Source organism: Bombina bombina, chromosome 1, assembly GCF_027579735.1.
Source record: "Bombina bombina isolate aBomBom1 chromosome 1, aBomBom1.pri, whole genome shotgun sequence".
In the NCBI taxonomy this organism is placed as follows: Eukaryota; Metazoa; Chordata; class Amphibia; order Anura; family Bombinatoridae; genus Bombina; species Bombina bombina.
In genome coordinates, this window is record NC_069499.1 from 1,425,569,266 (window position 1) to 1,425,588,939 (window position 19,674).

Below are 19,674 nucleotides of genomic sequence, written 5' to 3' on the forward strand. Positions count from 1 at the left end.
TAACTACCCCCACGACAGAATCCTCTGGTGATAATGTTTTTAAAGACAAAAAAATGATCTTTATTGTTTAACATGAAATCAGTACATCTGGTACACATTCTAAGATGGGGTTCCACCATGGCTTTAAAACATAATGAACACAGAGCTTCCTCTATGTCAGACATGTTAGAACAGACTAATAATGAGACTAGTAAGCTTGGAAAACACTTTAAATCAAGTTAACAAGCAAATATATAAAACGTTACTGTGCCTTTAAGAGAAACAAATTTTGCCAAAATTTGAAATAACAGTGAAAAAAAGGCAGTTAAACTAACAAAATTTTTACAGTGTATGTAACAAGTTAGCAGAGCATTGCACCCACTTGCAAATGGATTATTAACCCCTTAATACAAAAAACAGATTAACAAAACGAAAAATATGTTTTAAACAGTCATAACAGCTCCTACTTTTGAAGCCCTTTTGAGCCCTTCAGAGATGTCCTATAGCATGCAGGGGACTGCTGAGGGAAGCTGAATGTCACTGTTTGTAATTTTAACTGCACCAACTGTAACTTTTATACTATAACAGTGGAAATTGTTTCTATGCAAAATTTAAGCCAGCCATGTGGAAAAAACTTAGGCCCCAATAAGTTTTATCACCAAACATATGTTAAAAAAACGATTAAACATGCCAGCAAACGTTTTAAAACACATTTTTACAAGAGTATGTATCTCTATTAATAAGCCTGATACCAGTCGCTATCGCTGCATTTAAGGCTTTACTTACATTACTTCGGTATCAGCAGTATTTTCTTAGTCAATTCCATTCCTAGAAAAATATTTTACTGCGCATACCTTATCTGCAGGAAAACCTGCACGCCATTCCCCCTCTGAAGTACCTCACTCCTCAGAATGTGTGAGAACAGCAAATGGATCTTAGTTACGTCTGCTAAGATCATAGAAAAACGCAGGCAGATTCTTCTTCCAAATACTGCCTGAGATAAACAGCACACTCCGGTGCCATTTAAAAATAACAAACTTTTGATTGAAGAATAAACTAAGTAGAAAGCACCACAGACTCTCACAACCTCCTATCTATGTTGAGGCTTGCAAGAGAATGACTGAATATGGCAGTTAGGGGAGGAGCTATATAGCAGCTTTGCTGTGGGTGGACTCTTGCAGCTTCCTGTTGGGAAGGAGAATATATTCCATAAGTAATGGATGATCCGTGGACTGGATACACTTAACAAGAGAAATTAATTTAAAAAATATTGCATTAAAAGGGACATGAAACTCAATGTTTTTATTTTATGATTAAGACATGGCATACAATTTTAAGCAACTTTTGCTTAATTCTCTTTCTATCTTTTATTGGAGGAGCAGCAGTGCACTAGTGGGAACTAATTGAACACATTGGTAATCCAATGACAAGAGGCATATATGTGCAGCCACCAATTAGCAATTAGATACACCTCCTGACCAAACCTAGGTATGCTTTTCTACAAAGGATACCAAGGGAACTAAGCAAATCAGATATTAGAAGTACAATGGAAAGTTGTTTTAAATTGCATGCTCTATCTGAATCAAATGTGGGGTTTGATATCCCTTTAAAAAGTTATAGGGGCTCAAAGATATGAGGTCTCAGGTGTTAAATAAAAAAGGGCTGCAAAGGGCTTTTACATAGATACACACATGTCTAAATATGTATATATATATATATATATGTGTGTGTGTATGTATATATAGGTATTCATGTATTTCTGTTGCATTGTATAATTACTGTACATATTAAACATTCCAAAGTTCTTGACTTAATGTACAATTTATTGTAAGTACATAATTCTATTTATTTATCTGTATATACCTGTCTATTCCTATAAATATATAGATATGTATTTTACATGAACAGTATCAGCTATATATATATAGAAATATATATTTAATAATAAAAAGTACATTTATGTGAAGAACACAGGAATGTAAAATATGCATTTTGCTCATCATGTTTCACGATTTAGATTTAAACGCGGTCGGATAAGCGCACATGAAATCTTTGTATTCTTAAAGGGACAGTCTAGTATAAATTAAACTTTCATTATTCATATAGGACTTTTAATTTTAATCAACTTTCCAATTTACTTTTATCATCAAATTTGCTTTTTTCTCTTGGTATTTATAGTTTAAACTAAACCTAGGTAGGCTCATATGCTAATTTCTAAGCCTTTGAGGGCTGCCTCTAATCACATGCTTTTTAATCTCTTTTCAACACAAAGAGACAGAAAGTACACGTGGGCCATATAGAGCAGTGTTTTTCATCCAGTGTGCCGTGAGAGATCCTCAGGTGTGCCGCGGCAGACTGACAACAGTGTGAAATTTTTACATTTTGCTTGTTTTTTATTCTGGGCCATTTTTTTATTTTGGGTGAGATGATGACTGAGGGTAACTGCACAGCGGCCTCCCCAAACCGTGTTCACACTTGGAAGGAACCCCCACCCACCACAACACGTGCCTAGTGCTGGCTCTACACGCAGCACCAGCAGCACTTACTTTGTAGGAGGCATGGCATGACAGCACAGTACAGTGTGTGTGTGTGTGTGTGTATGTGTGTGTATATATATATATATATATATATATATATATATATATATATATATATATATATATATATACTGTATTAGGCTGCAATGTGTGATTTTGTAAAATTTTGGGATGGTGGTGTGCCGCAGGATATTTTTAATATAAAAAAGTGTGCCACGGCAAAAAAAAAAAGTTGAAAATCACTGATATAGAGAACACTGTGTTCAGGCACAGGGGGTTATTTAAGATTTAGCACAAAACAATGATAAATTTAAGACAATAGATAATAAACGGTCACAGTCATGTGATCAGGGGGCTGGAAGAAGGTTCCTAGATACAAGGTAATCACAGAGGTAAAAAGTACATTAATATAACTGTGTTGGTTATGCAAAACTGGGGAATGGGTAATAAAGGGATTATCCATCTTTTAAAACAATAACAATTCTATGGTAGACTGTCCCTTTAAGGCGCTTTGCTGAAATATTACATATAAAATATTTTTAAAAATTTAAATTATTAATCATACCATCAAATATTCTAAATAATCCATTAAATTCATCTATATTTTTTACAGCATGTTTAATAACTTTTAATAATTTATATTCATTTTTTAAAATATTTTACATGTCATATTTCAACACGCTTTAAGAATACTAAATTTTCATGTGCACTTACCCAACCGTATTTAAACATAAATCACGAAACGCTGTTTATGTAAAATTATACATATTTTTCGCTCTCAATTGACTTCTATGGGAAAAGAAGCTAAACCAGCTACAATCATTTTTTACTTTCAACTTGTAATACGAGCACAATCTGACACGTGCAAAAGTTAACATGGGAGTGACAATTTGAACTCCACTCGTATCACAATCAAGCCCAATATAATTTATAAAGCATCCCACCTGGCCTTCCTATGGTTACATAGGTGACATTTAACTGTGCATTATTTAAAAGAGATGATTAAAGTGATGGTAAATCAGAGCATTTAAAAAAGGAGCCGCTGACTTTAGCGAGGAACCGTGGAACAGAAAGGGTGAGTTTAGCACCGTTTTAGTACTAAGTGATCACTGAAAGTCCAGTTTATTTTTAGTGATGGCAAATCCTTGTGTTTGTTTAGACGCTTGGATTTACCATCACTTTAAACTTTTATGATTCAGACAGAGAATGCAATTTTAAACAACTTTTTAATCTGCTTCTGTTATCTAATTTGCTTAATTATCTTGGTATCCTAGGTAGGCTCAGAGCAGCAATGCATTACTGGGAGCTAGCTATCTTATTGGTGGCTGCGTCTCATGTAATTTGCTCATCTGATGTGCGCTACAAGCTCCCAGTAGTGCATTGCTAGTGTTTTAACAAAGCATAGACAATGAAGCACATCTGATAACAGAAGTCATTTGGAAAGTTATTAAAAGAAACAGTCAAGTCAAAAATAAACTTTCATGATTTAAATAGAGCATGTCATTTTAAACAACTTTCCAATTTACTTTTATCACCAATTTTGCTTTGTACTCTTGCTATTCTTAGTTAAAAGCTAAACATAGGTAGGCTCATATGCTAATTTCTTAGACCTTGAAAGCCGCCACTAATCTAAATGCATTTTGACAGTTTTTCACCACTAGAGGGCGCTAGTTCATGTGTTTCACATAGATAACATTGAGCTCACGCACATGAATTTACTGAGGAGTGAGCACTGATTGGTTAAAATGCAAGTCTGTCAAAAGAACTGAAATAAGGGGCAGTCTGCAGAGGCTTAGATACAAGGTAATTACAGAGGTAAAACGTGTATTATTATAACTGTGTTGGTTAGGCAAAACTGGTTAATGGGTAATAAAGGGAATATCTATCTTTTTAAACAACAAAAATTCTGGTGTTGACTGTCCCTTTAAAACTGCATGGTCTATCTGAATCATAAAAGAAAAAATGCGGGTTTCACGTCCCTTTAATATATATATATTTTATATTTATCTCATCTTGTTACCGTTTTTGATATTTTTTTATTTATATAAAGTTTTTTTTTCATTAATTGAAGCAACAGGTATCTACAGTATTCCACAAAAGAATTGAAACAGGGTCAAACTGTGAGAGAAATCTAAACTGATCTAAAAAAAACGAAAGATAAAGCAGTGCATTTTTATATGCAGGAGCCAGTGTGCGCGTGTTTGTAAAGTACACAATAAACCAGGCAGGGAGATGTGAGAGCTTACCGGGGTGCCAGTCAATAGCATTGTCAACAGGTCCAGACGTCTGATATTTATCAGAGTACCGTTCCACATCTGAGTAAAGAAGGATAAAAATAGCAGTTACTGCATGCGTCACCGGGAGCAAAATCAATATAGCATAGAGAGAAAAGGCAACAGTTTCCCACCAATTGGGAGACGAGAACAGGCTACATTTATAGTTACAGTCGCTGGTAAAGTGTGCCACAGTCTGAGTGCGTAAGGACATTTTCTCAGCTTTTTTTTTAACAAGACATCATCTCTATTTCCATGTAGAGATTTCATATAAAAATAGCTTTTAATTCCTACAGTATTTTGTTAACTAACTATGCCTTTTAACCCACTGACAGTGCAATATAATGATGTTTATTCATGTGCCCAAGTACTTATGCACAGATGATGGCAAAGGATGCAGATGGTAAGACACATCTTACACAGGCTAATGGGGTCTAATTAATCTTAGCCGCTGGGCTTTTAGTCATTAAGACAATATAAGAAATGTCATTAGATGCATGGCTGGGAGACAGACCCAATATTCTAGGAGAAAGAGATGGGGGAGGTAAAACAAAGGGGATAAAGATCATACATAAAGGAAGAGAGAGAATTTTCATTGTGACAAATTGATCCATTTTCTTGTGTATTATTATTGCAGCTTCTCAACTGAACTAAACACTGGTGTTCAAGAAAGTTCTGTCTTTTGAGAAGTTAAAAACAAATTACAAGAAATGAAGTCTTTCGAGTGTGCAAATAGTTAAAATGATATGGGTTGCATTAAAATAAAAAAAGTCTACATTTTAAATATCCATAGATACAATATTAAACTATGCCACTTATAAGATTCCCTTATACATTCTTAGTTAAGAGTCCAGAATTTTACCTATGATGTCAAATCATTTGGGTGCAAAATCAATAATACAAATATATAGCAAAACTGTTTTCTATGTTTAGTTAAGCATTTTATATGAAAATCTCAGAGTCTTTATTGTCCCTTTAACAGTTTAGAATATACTGCAGTTCAGTTTATTTCACAGTCCTCTGGTATACTGAAGAGGTATACAGCTTCCTGTCACATGTAATACTTTTTATTGCCCCTGTTCTAAAATAAGTTGTCTACCGCGTAGGAATGTGCGACCTACGTCACAGTCGTCACTTCCAGTGAAGTGAATCAGCTGCTTGAGGTTTGTGGCGCTCACTGCCCATGCGCTAGAGGCCCAACCTCCTTAAAACAGCTGATTTACACGGGTCCAGGAAATATATGGCACCAAATTCCTGAGCACATGCTACTGGTTGCAAAATGAGACGGAACAAGCTGTCTGTCATCGGATTTTGTAACCAGAACCAGATTGCAGAATCTGTACACCACCACACAATGGCTGCAACAACTTGCACAGCTATTAACCCCTTATACTCACAGTCAACTAGTTCAGCCAGTCCCTTCACTGTGTAACAATCTGAGGGGGGGGGGAATATTTGAAACAAGTTATCTCTTTTTGTGAGTCTCAGTCACCCTCTGTCAATCATCTTTTCTTATTCGCAAAAATAGATAACCTGTTTCAAATACTCCCCCCCCCCCCCCTCAGATTGTTACACAGTGAAGTGACTGGCTGAACTTGTTGACTGAGTATAAGGGGTTAATAGCTGTGCAAGTCATTGCAGCCTTTGTGTGGTGGTGTACAGATTCTGCTACCCGTCTGGCGCACTTTCTGGTTACAAAATACGATGACAGACAGCTTGTTCCGTCTGATTTTGCAACCAGTAACATGCACTCAGGAATTTGGTGCCATATATTTTCTCGACCCGTGTAAATCAGCTGTTTTAAGGAGGTTGGGCCTCTAGCGCATGCGCAGTGAGCGCCACAAACCTCCAGTAGCTGAATGTGTCCACCGGAAGTGACGTGGTGGACACATTCCTATGGTAGACAACTTATTTTAAAACACCCCTAACTACACAGTCGATTCACAGGAATTAACACACACACACAGCTTTTAAAAGGACCACACCTTGGTTACTGTGCCCAAGTCTTTGTTAACCACAGTACAGCAGTGCAGGTACAAAAAAAACTTCCTAACTTATGTTAACAATATGCATGGACAGAAATATTACTGTAGCTTAATATGAATTTACCAAATGAGATGTCAGATGAGTGCTACAAAACTGAAATAGGTATAATTAAAACAGAATTTATGCTTAACTGATAAATTACTTTCTCCAACGGTGTGTCCGGTCCACGGCGTCATCCATAACTTGTGGGAATATTCCCCTCCCCAACAGGAAATGGCAAAGAGCACAGCAAAATCTGTCCATATAGTCCCTCCTAGGCTCCGCCCACCCCAGTCATTCGACCGACGGACAGGAGAAAAAACAGGAGAAACCATAAGGTGCCGTGGTGACTGTAGTTAAAGAAAGAAATTCATCAAACCTGATTAAAAAACCAGGGCGGGCCGTGGACCGGACACACTGTTGGAGAAAGTAATTTATCAGGTAAGCATAAATTCTGTTTTCTCCAACATTGGTGTGTCCGGTCCACGGCGTCATCCATAACTTGTGGGAACCAATACCAAAGCTTTAGGACACGGATGAAGGGAGGGAGCCAATCAGGTTACCTAAACAGAAGGCACCACGGCTTGCAAAACCTTTCTCCCAAAAATAGCCTCCGAAGAAGCAAAAGTATCAAATTTGTAGAATTTGGCAAAAATGTGCAGGGAAGACCAAGTCGCTGCCTTACATATCTGATCAGCAGAAGCCTCGTTCTTGAAGGCCCATGTGGAAGCCACAGCCCTAGTAGAGTGAGCTGTGATGCGTTCAGGAGGCTGCCGTCCGGCAGTCTCGTAAGCCAATCGGATGATGCTTTTCAGCCAAAAGGAAAGAGAGGTAGCAGTAGCTTTTTGACCTCTCCTCTTGCCAGAATAAACGACAAACAGAGAAGACGTTTGTCTGAAATCCTTTGTTGCTTCTAAATAGAACTTTAAAGCACAACCTACATCTAAATTGTGTAACAAACATTCCTTCTTTGAAACTGGATTCGGACACATAGAAGGCACAACTATTTCCTGGTTAATATTCTTGTTGGAAACAACCTTTGGAAGGAAACCAGGTTTAGTACGCAAAACAACCTTATATGAATGGAACACCAGATAGGGCGGATTACACTGCAAAGCAGATATCTCAGAAACTCTTCTAGCAGAAGAAATAGCAACCAAAAACAGAACTTTCCAAGATAACATCTTGATATCTATGGAATGTAGAGGTTCAAACGGAACCCCTTGAAGAACTGAAAGAACTAAATTCAGACTCCAGGGAGGAGTCAAAGGTCTGTAAACAGGCTTGATCCTGACCAAAGCCTGAACAAAAGCTTGAACATCAGGCACAGCTGCCAGTCGTTTGTGTAACAAGACAGATAAAGCAGAAATCTGTCCCTTTAGAGAACTCGCTGATAATCCTTTATCCAAACCTTCTTGGAGAAAGGAAAGGATCCTAGGAATTTTGATCTTACTCCATGAGAATCCCTTGGAGTCACACCAACAGATATATCTTTTCCATATTTTATGGTAAATTTTTCTAGTTACAGGTTTTCTGGCTTGTACCAGAATATCTATTACAGAATCCGAAAACCCACGCTTAGATAAAATCAAGCGTTCAATTTCCAAGCCGTTAGCTGGAGGGAAACTAGATTTGGATGTTCGAATGGACCCTGTACTAGAAGATCCTGTCTCAAAGGTAGCTTCCATGGTGGAGCCGATGACATATTCACCAGGTCTGCATACCAAGTCCTGCGTGGCCACGCAGGAGCTATCAAGATCACAGAGGCCCTCTCCTGCTTGATCCTGGCTACCAGCCTGGGAATGAGAGGAAACGGTGGAAACACATAAGCTAGGTTGAAGGTCCAAGGTGCTACTAATGCATCCACTAGAGTCGCCTTGGGATCCCTGGATCTGGACCCGTAGCAAGGAACCTTGAAGTTCTGACGAGACGCCATCAGATCCATGTCTGGAATGCCCCATAATTGAGTTATTTGGGCAAAGATCTCCGGATGGAGTTCCCACTCCCCCAGATGGAATGTCTGACGACTCAGAAAATCCGCCTCCCAGTTTTCCCACACCTGGGATGTGGATCGCAGACAGGTGGCAGGAGTGATCCTCCGCCCATTGAATTATTTTGGTCACTTCTTTCATCGCCAGGGAACTCCTTGTTCCCCCCTGATGATTGATATACGCAACGGTCGTCATATTGTCTGATTGGAACCTTATAAATCTGGCCTTTGCTAGCTGAGGCCAAGCCCTGAGAGCATTGAATATCGCTCTCAGTTCCAGAATGTTTATCGGTAGAAGAGACTCTTCCCGAGACCATAGACCCTGAGCTTTCAGGGATTCCCAGACCGCGCCCCAGCCCACTAGACTGGCGTCGGTCGTGACAATGACCCACTCTGGTCTGCGGAAGCTCATTCCCTGGGACAGATAGTCCAGGGTCAGCCACCAACGGAGTGAATCTCTGGTCTTCTGATCTACTTGAATCATTGGAGACAAGTCTGTATAGTCCCCATTCCACTGTTTGAGCATGCACAGTTGTAATGGTCTTAGATGAATTCGTGCAAAAGGAACTATGTCCATTGTTGCAACCATCAACCCTACTACTTCCATGCACTGCGCTATGGAAGGACGAGGAACAGAATGAAGCACTTGACAAGAGCTTAGAAGTTTTGATTTTCTGACCTCTGTCAGAAAAATCCTCATTTCTAAGGAATCTATTATTGTTCCCAAAAAAAAAAAATTTAAATGGGGAGACACATTGGCTTTCATACATATAGAACATAGCTTATCTGAAGGTACAGACATGTTAAACAGGCTTAAACTTGTCAACAAAGCACAAAAAACGTTTTAAAACAAAACCGTTACTGTCTCTTTAAATTTTAAACAGAAAACACTTTATTACTGAATATGTGAAAAAGTATGAAGGAATTGTTCAAAAATTTCACCAGTGTCTTAAAGCATTAATAGTATTGCACACCAAATTTCAGAGCTTTAACCCTTAAAATAACGGAACCGGAGCCTTTTATAAATTTAACCCCTATACAGTCCCAGCTACAGTCTTTGCTGAGACCCAACCAAGCCCAGAGGGGAATACGATACCAATTGACGCCTTCTAGAAGCTTTTCCAGCAATTTTTAGATCCTCACACATGCATCTGCATGCCCTGCTCTCAAAAAACAACTGCGCAGTAATGGCGCGAAAATGAGGCTCAGTCTACAACTAGGAAGGCCCCCTGACTGGAAAAGGTGCCTGCCGTTTAATAAACGTTCCCCAAGTTTATAAATGCAAATTGTCAGCATAAATATGAATAAAATGCCCAAATAAAGCAATCGATCTAGCCCATAAAAGTGTCTACCAGTTTTATAGCCCATATTAAGCCCTTTATTCTGTTTGAGACTAAGAAAATGGCTTACCGGTCCCCATGAGGGGAAATGACAGCCTTCCAGCATTACACAGTCTTGTTAGAAATATGGCTAGTCATACCTTAAGCAGAAAAGTCTGCTAACTGCTTCCCCCAACTGAAGTTACTTCATCTCAACAGTCCTATGTGGAAACAGCAATCGATTTTAGTTACTGTCTGCTAAAATCATCTTCCTCTCACAAACAGAAATCTTCATCCTTTTCTGTTTCAGAGTAAATAGTACATACCAGCACTATTTTAAAATAACAAACACTTGATAGAAGAATAAAAACTACATTTAAACACCAAAAAAACTCTTAACCATCTCCGTGGAGATGTTGCCTGTGCAACGGCAAAGAGAATGACTGGGGTGGGCGGAGCCTAGGAGGGACTATATGGCCAGCTTTGCTGGGACTCTTTGCCATTTCCTGTTGGGGAAGAGATATTCCCACAAGTAAGGATGACGCCGTGGACCGGACACACCAATGTTGGAGAAAAGTATGAAGGAATTGTTCAAAAATTACCAAAATTTCACCACAGTGTCTTAAAGCATTAAGAGTATTGCACACCAAATTTCAGAGCTTTAACCCTTAAAATAACGGAACTGGAGCCGTTTACAAATTTAACCCCTATACAGTCCCAGCTATAGCCTTTGCTGAGACCTAACCAAGCCCAGAGGGGAATACGATACCAAGTGACGCCTTCTAGAAACTTTTCCAGCAACTTTCAGATCCTCACACATGCATCTGCATGTCCTGCTCTCAAAAAACAACTGCGCAGTAATGGCGCGAAAATGAGGCTCAGCCTACAACTAGGAAGGCCCCCTGACTGGAAAAGGTGTCTAACATAGTGCCTGCCGTTTAATAAACGTTCCCCAAGTTTATAAATGTGAATTATCAGCATAAACATGAATAAAATGCCCAAATAAAGCAATCGATTTAGCCCATAAAAGTGTCTACCAGTTTTATAGCCCATATTAAGCCCTTTATTCTGTTTGTTTGACTAAGAAAATGGCTTACCGGTCCCCATGAGGGGAAATGACAGCCTTCCAGCATTACATGGTCGTGTTAGAAATATGGCTAGTCATACCTTAAGCAGAAAAGTCTGCTAACTGTTTCCCCCAACTGAAGTTACTTCATCTCAACAGTCCTATGTGGAAACAGCAATCGATTTTAGTTATTGTCTGCTAAAATCATCTTCCTCTCACAAACAGAAATCTTCATCCTTTTCTGTTTCAGAGTAAATAGTACATACCAGCACTATTTTAAAATAACAAACACTTGATAGAAGAATAAAAAACTACATTTAAACACCAAAAAACTCTTAACCATCTCCGTGGAGATGTTGCTTGTGCAACGGCAAAGAGAATGACTGGGGTGGGCGGAGCCTAGGAGGGACTATATGGCCAGCTTTGCTGGGACTCTTTGCCATTTCCTGTTGGGGAAGAGATATTCCCACAAGTAAGGATGACGCCGTGGACCGGACACACCAATGTTGGAGAAAGGAACTCTTGTCGACGGAGACAGGGAACTTTTTTCTATGTTCACTTTCCATCCGTGAGATCTGAGAAAGGCCAGAACGATGTCTGTGTGAGCCTTTGCCTTTGAAAGAGACGACGCTTGTATCAGAATGTCGTCCAAGTAAGGTGCCACTGCAATGCCCCTTGGTCTTAGAACCGCTAGAAGGGACCCGAGTACCTTTGTGAAAATCCTTGGAGCAGTGGCTAGCCCGAATGGGAGAGCCACAAACTGGTAATGTTTGTCCAGAAAGGCGAACCTTAGGAACTGATGATCTTTGTGGATAGGAATATGTAGATACGCATCCTTTAGATCCACGGTAGTCATAAATTGACCCTCCTGGATTGTAGGTAAAATCGTTCGAATGGTTTCCATTTTGAACGATGGCACTCTGAGAAATTTGTTTAGGAACTTTAAATCCAGAATTGGTCTGAAAGTTCCCTCTTTTTTGGGAACCACAAACAGATTTGAGTAAAACCCCATTCCTTGTTCCACGGTTGGAACTGGGTGTATCACTCCCATTTTTAACAGGTCTTCTACACAATGTAAGAATGCCTGTCTCTTTATTTGGTTTGAGGATAAGTGAGACATGTGGAACCTTCCCCTTGGGGGTAGTTCCTTGAATTCCAGAAGATAACCCTGAGAAACTATTTCTAGTGCCCAGGGATCCTGAACATCTCTTGCCCAAGCCTGAGCGAAGAGAGAGAGTCTGCCCCCTACTAGATCCGGTCCCGGATCGGGGGCTACTCCTTCATGCCGTCTTGTTAGAAGCAGCAGGTTTCTTGGCCTGCTTACCCTTGTTCCAGCCTTGCATCGGTTTCCAAGCTGGTTTGGTTTGCGAAGCATTACCCTCTTGTCTAGAGGCTGCAGAGTTGGAGGCCGGTCCGTTCCTGAAATTGCGAAAGGAACGAAAATTAGACTTATTCTTGGCCTTGAAAGGCCTATCTTGTGGGAGGGCGTGGCCCTTACCCCCAGTGATGTCTGAAATAATATCTTTCAATTCTGGCCCAAAAAGAGTTTTACCCTTGAAAGGGATATTAAGCAATTTTGTCTTGGAAGATACATCCGTTGACCAAGACTTTAGCCAGAGCGCTCTGCACGCCACAATTGCAAACCCAGAATTTTTCGCCGCTAATCTAGCTAACTGCAAAGCGGCATCTAAAATAAAGGAATTAGCCAACTTAAGTGCGTGAACCCTGTCCATAACCTCCTCATACGGAGTCTCTCTACTGAGCGTCTTTTCTAGTTCTTCGAACCAGAACCACGCTGCTGTAGTGACAGGAATAATGCACAAAATAGGTTGCAGAAGGTAACCTTGCTATACAAAAATCTTTTTAAGCAAACCCTCCAATTTTTTATCCATAGGATCTTTGAAAGCAAAATTATACTCGATAGGAATAGTAGTGCGCTTGGCTAGTGTAGAAACTGCCCCCTCGACCTTAGGGACTGTCTGCCATAAGTCCTTTCTGGGGTCGACCATAGGAAATAATTTCTTAAATATAGGAGGGGGAACAAAAGGTATGCCGGGCTTCTCCCACTCCTTATTCACTATGTCCGCCACCCGCTTGGGTATAGGAAAAGCGTTGGGGTGCACCGGAACCTCTAGGAACTTGTCCATCTTGCACAATTTTTCTGGAATGACCAGGTTGTCACAATCATCCAGAGTAGATAGCACCTCCTTAAGCAGTGCGCGGAGATGCTCTAATTTAAATTTAAATGTCACAACATCAGGTTCTGCCTGTTGAGAAATTCTACCTGAATCTGAAATTTCCCCATCTGACAAAACCTCCCTCACGGCCCCTTCAGATTGGTGTGAGGGTATGACAGAGCAATTATCATCAGCGCCCTCCTGCTCTACAGTGTTTAAAACAGAGCAATCGCGCTTTCTCTGATATGCAGGCATTTTGGATAAAATATTTGCTATGGAGTTATCCATTACTGCCTTCAATTGTTGCATAGTAATAAGCATTGGCGCGCTAGAAGTACTAGGGGCCTCCTGCGTGGGCAAAACTGGTGTAGACACAGAAGGAGATGATGTAGAACTATGTCTACTCCCTTCATCTGATGAATCATCTTGGACAACTTTACTATCTGTGGCAGTACTGTCCTTACTTTGTTTGGACGCTATGGCACAATTATCACACAATTTTGAAGGGGGAGACACATTGGCTTCCATACATACAGAACATAGCTTATCTGAAGGCACAGACATGTTAAACAGGCTTAAACTTGTCAATAAAGTACAAAAACCGTTTTAAAACAAAACCGTTACTGTCTCTTTAAATTTTAAACAGTGCACACTTTATTACTGAATATGTGAAAAACTATGAAGGAATTGTTCAAATTTAACCAAATTTTCACCACAGTGTCTTAAAGCATTCAAAGCATTGCACCCCAAATTTGAGACCTTTAACCCTTAAAATGAAGAAACCGGAGCCGGTTAAAGTTTTAACCCCTCTACAGTCCCAGCTACAGCCTTTGCTGCGACTTTACCAAACCCAGGGGGTATACGATACCAAATGAAGCCTTCTAGGAACCTTTTCAAATACTTTCAGACCCACACACATGCAGCTGCATGTCCTGCTCTCAAAAGAAACTGCGCAGTAATGGCGCGAAAATGAGGCTCAGCCTACTACAGGGAAGGCCCTTCCTGACTGAAAAGGTGTCTAAACCAGTGCCTGACGTTAAAAAAACGTTCCCCAAATTTTATAAGTGTGAATATCAACATCAATCTTTATAAAAAGCCCAAATAAAGCAAACGATCTTGCCCATAAAAATGTCTACCAGTTTTATAGCCCACATTAAGCCCTTTATTCTGTTTGATTAAGAAAATGGCTTACCGGTCCCCATGAGGGGAATGACAGCCTTCCAGCATTACACAGTCTTGTTAGAAAAATGTCTAGTCATACCTTAAGCAGAAAAGTCTGCTAACTGTTTCCCCCAACTTAAGTTATTTCATCTCAACAGTCCTATGTGGAAACAGCAAACGATTTTAGTTACTGCGGCTAAAATCATATTCCTCTCACAAACAGAACTCTTCATCTTTTTCTGTTTCAGAGTAAATAGTACATACCAGCACTATTTTAAAATAACAAACTCTTGATAGTAGAATAAAAAACTACAACTAATCACCACATACTCTTCACCATCTCCGTGGAGATGTTGCCTGTGCAACGGCAAAGAGAATGACTGGGGTGGGCGGAGCCTAGGAGGGACTATATGGACAGCTTTTGCTGTGCTCTTTGCCATTTCCTGTTGGGGAGGGGAATATTCCCACAAGTTATGGATGACGCCGTGGACCGGACACACCAATGTTGGAGAAAAGGGACAGTCAAGTCAAGATTAAACTTTCAGATAGGGCATACAATTTAAAACAACTTTTCAATTTACTTTTATCATCAAATTTGCTTTGTTTTGTTGGTATTCTTTGTTGAAAGCTAAACAGAGGCAGGCTCATATGCTAATTTCTAAGCCCTTGAAGGCTGCCTCTTATCTCAGTGCATTTGGACAGTTTTTCAAAGCTAGACAGCGCTAATTCATGCGTTTCATATAGATAACATTGTGCTCACTTCCGTGGAGTTATTTATGAGTCATCACTGATTAGCTAAAATACAAGTCTGTCAAAAGAACTGAGATAAGGGAGCAGTCTGCAGAGGCTTAGATACAAGATAATCACAGAGGTAAAAAGGGTATTAATTTAACCGTGTTGGTTATGCAAAACTGTGGAATGGGTAATAAAGGGACTATCTTTTAAAACAATAAAAAATTTCAAGTAGACTGTCCCTTTAAGTTACGCAAATTTTGCCTCACATTTGAACACAACTTTTTCTTCAAAAGTTTGTCGTCTATGGACCAACTTAATCTTACAGAAACTTATAGAAAGTTGTGACTGAAGCTTTATCATCAGCTGCCCAAGAAGAAGAAAAATTACCCAAAATTAAACTTTCACGATTTACAGAAGATCATTTTCAATTTACTTCTATTATCAAATGTACTTCATTGTCTTGGTATCCTTCATTGAATAGCATACCTAGGTAGGCTCAGGAGCAGCAATGCACTATTGGGAGCTAGCTGAATATATTGTATGAGCCAATAACAAGAGGCATATGTGTAAAGCCACCAATCACCTGCTAGTTCTGGACCAGACTTTAACTAGTACAATAATAATACATGTAAGAGCATTTTCTTTTTGCGCTTTAATATCCCTTTAAGCCTTACATTCTGGCCGTGGTTCAGAAGCCTAGCCAATACACTATACAGTTTGTGTTTCTAATAATGTCTAGGCCAGAAGTAATCCTTGCATTCACAAACAGTTGATGTTGGCTTTCATGCACAAAACGTATATTCTCAAACATCTTAAAAGGGATATTAAACAGTGCTCCTTTAGTAAAAGCAAATGTTAAATCAAAGTAAACATAAAACAGATTGTGTAAAAAAAAGAAAAAAGAAAAAACACAACTTACTTGTTTTCTTGCAAAAAGAAAATTTATGCTTACCTGATAAATGTATTTCTTTTTTGACACGATGAGTCCACGGATTTCATCCTTACTTGTGGGAATTACGCCTCCTGGTCAGCAGGAGGCAAAGCGCACCACAGCAGAGCTGTATATATAGCTCCTCCCTTCCCTCCCACTCCAGTCATTCGACCGAAGTTAGGAAGAGAAAGGAAAAGCCAAGGTGCAGAGGTGTCTGGCGTTTATAATAACCCACCACCTGTCAAAGGAACAGGGCAGGCCGTGGACTCATTGTGTCAAAAAAGAAATACATTTATCAGGTAAGCATAACTTTTCTTTTTTAAGACACGATGAGTCCACGGATTTCATCCTTACTTGTGGGATACAATACCAAAGCTAGAGTACACGGATGATAAGGGAGGGACAAGACAGGTAACCTAAACGGAGGGCACTACTGCTCGAAGAACTTTTCTCCCAAAAACAGCCTCAGCCGAGGCAAAAGTATTGAATTTGTAAAATTTTGAAAAAGTGTGAAGGGAGGACCAAGTTGCAGCCTTGCAAATCTGTGCTACAGAAGCTCCATATTTGAATGCCCATGAGGAAGCAACAGCCCTAGTGGAATGAACTGTAACCCCTTCAGAAGGCTGCTGTCCAGCAGTCCCATAAGCAAGACGGATGATACTCTTCAGCCAAAAAGAAAGAGGTAGCCGTAGCTATCTGACCCTTACGTTTCCCAGAGAAAACTATAAACAAAAAAAGACGACTGACGAAAGTCCTGAGTCGGCTAAAAATAAAATTTCAAAGCACGGACCACGTCCAAATTGTGTAAAAGACGTTCCTTTTGAGAAGGATTAGGACACAGGGAAGGAACAACAATCTCTTGAATTATGTTCCTGCTTGAAACAAACTTAGGAAGGAACCCTAGGTTAGAACGTAAAACTACCTTATCTGCATGAAAAACAAGGTAAGGAAAATGGAATTGTAACGCCGAAAGTTCAGACACTCTTCGAGCTGAAAAAATGGCAACAAGAAACAAAACTTTCAGAGATAATAAATTAATATCTAAGGAATGCATAGGATCAAACGGAGCCCCTTGAAAAACCTTGAGATCAAATCAAGACTCCATGGAGGAGTAACTAGTGTGAACACAGGCCTGATCCTGACCAATGCCTGACAAAAAGACTGTACATCTAGAACATCTGCCAGATGTTTGTGTAACAAACTAGATAAAGTTGAGATTCGACCTTTAAATGGAACCTGTCGATAATCCTATCTCCAACCTCTTGGGGAAAAGACAAAAATCTAGAAATCCTGACTACTCTATGAGTAGACCTCAGATTCACACCAATAAAAATATTTACTCCATATCCCATGGTAAATCGTTCAAGAAACAGGCTTACGAGCCTGAATCATGGTCTCCATAACTGAGTCAGAAAAACCCCGCTTGTATAAAATTAAGCAGTCAATCTCCAAGCAGTCAGCTTCAGAGAAACTAGATTGGGTGAAATAAAGGCCCTTGAATGAGAAGGTCCGTCCTCACAGGAAGTCTCCACAGTGGCAGAGATGATATGTCCCCCAGATCTGCATACCGAAGCCTGTGAGTCCAAGCCGGTGCAATGAGGACCACCGACGCCTTCACAAACTGGGGAAATAGATAAACTAGACTGAAAGTCCAAGTTCCCGCCAGGACGGCTAACAGAACCACCTAAATGTCCCTGGACCTTGACCTATACCTTGGAAAATTGGCTTTCTACCGAAATGCCATGAAATCCAATTACGGCCGACTTCCCTTGAGAATCAAACTGAAAAGACTGCTTGATCATGAAGTTCGCCTCCCAGAGTCCACCCCTAGGATGTAGATCTACGATAATTAAGAAGGGGCCTCTGCCCACTGAATTATCTTGGATACCTCTGTTATCACTAAGGTACTCCTCGTTCCTACCTGATGAACTGAATATATGTGTCCATCTGAAACTAGATAAACTGGACCAAGACTAACCGGGGTCAGGCCAGAATAGTATTGAAAATCACTCTCAGCTCCAGAATGATTATAGAAAAACCGGACTCTGAGTCCAAATTCCCTGAGCCTTTAGGGGACCAAAGGCTGTTCCTCAGTCTAGAAGGTTGGTGTCCGTTATCACAGACAGCCAAGATAATCTGCGAAAGCAGGTTCCCTGGAAAGAATGATCCAGAGACAACCACCCTTAAGAAAAACCTTCGTCTCCTGCTCTCCGAGGAGACAAATCTGAATAATCTCAGTGGCCAGATCTGAGCATGATAATCTGCCGATATCTGAGAAGGAACCGAGCAAACAGGATGATGTCCCATGCCGCTACCATCAGCCCAATACTGCACAGAGCCACTAATGGCCGAGGAGAGGATTGAAGAAAAAGACTAGAGTCAAAAAGGACTTTAATTTCCTGACTTCCTTCAGGAAAAAACTGCATTTATAGGGAATCTAATATGGTTCCCAAAAAGGTTACCTTTGTCCATGACTAAGTAACGCCTTACCAAATTTATTCTTTCAATGCGGCAAAGGATTCTGGGTGAGATATGCAAATGAGGTTCACAATGACTCACTTCTTTACTTCTAGCCTGCTTTTTAAGGCAGACTTCCCTTTACGCCATAGCACTGCTGCATTACACAGCTTCTAAACTTAGCTAGGAGTAGTACAGTGATTCAGACCAATCCCAGGACAGTTGTTTCGTGGTTATTGCCACTCATCAGCTGGTAATAGATTCCTTTGCTGCTTGTACCAAAAGAACAACAACATTCCCATATGGAATCTTGCTTGAAATAATTGCGCCTGGACTAGATTGTCTTCCAGAAAGGATGCCCCAGCAATGCCCCTGTAACCAAGCACCGCCAACATCAAACCCAGACTCTTAATAGAAAATTCTGGGAACTGTGGCAAAGCCGACAGACCCAGCCACAATTGGGAATGCTTGCCTGAGAATGTGAAATGCAAGAATGCGTGCTTAAAATCCACCTTCATAAAATGACCCTCTTGGATCCCCTTGAAGGACGGTACCTGGAACCACTACGAGATTAGGATAAAATCCCAAACTCCGTTCCTGAATCGGAACAGGAGTTCACTCTCTCAGGTCGGAGAGGTCTCCTACCCAGTGTAAGACCACCTTGTCTCTTATCTGGCTCCAAATATTCTTGAAGGTCAAAATCTCCCTCCTGTTCAGAGGAAGAAATAGAATAATTCCCTTGAAATCTTGAAAGGAATTAAAAAGTAAACTTAACCAAAACATGTGGCACTATTGCAAGCCCAAAATCTTAGCTTCCCACTAAATACTTGAAGGGAAGCATCTGTAAGAAATAAATGACCGACTTAAAGGACTTTATGTTATCCTGAATTTCTTTCAAAAAACGTCTGTTCTAATGGAACCAGACAACGTATGAACCAGTAAGCTGCCGCATAAGCAACAGCGGCAATAATAAGCCTACCGCACCTGGTGCTTCCAGATGCTGACCAAGTCTGGACCGGGTTAA

The 19,674-nt window shown here is 40.2% G+C and overlaps 1 protein-coding gene across 1 annotated transcript in view; it reads right to left on the bottom strand.

Annotated features, from left to right (window-relative positions):
* Window positions 1-19,674, bottom strand: part of POLR3GL (RNA polymerase III subunit GL) — a 164,572-nt gene that overhangs the window by 90,120 nt on the left and 54,778 nt on the right. Inside the window, exon 4 of the mRNA XM_053705434.1 lies at window positions 4,763-4,831. Coding sequence (XP_053561409.1) covers window positions 4,763-4,831 — 69 coding nt within the window. The remainder of the gene's footprint in view (window positions 1-4,762; window positions 4,832-19,674) is intronic.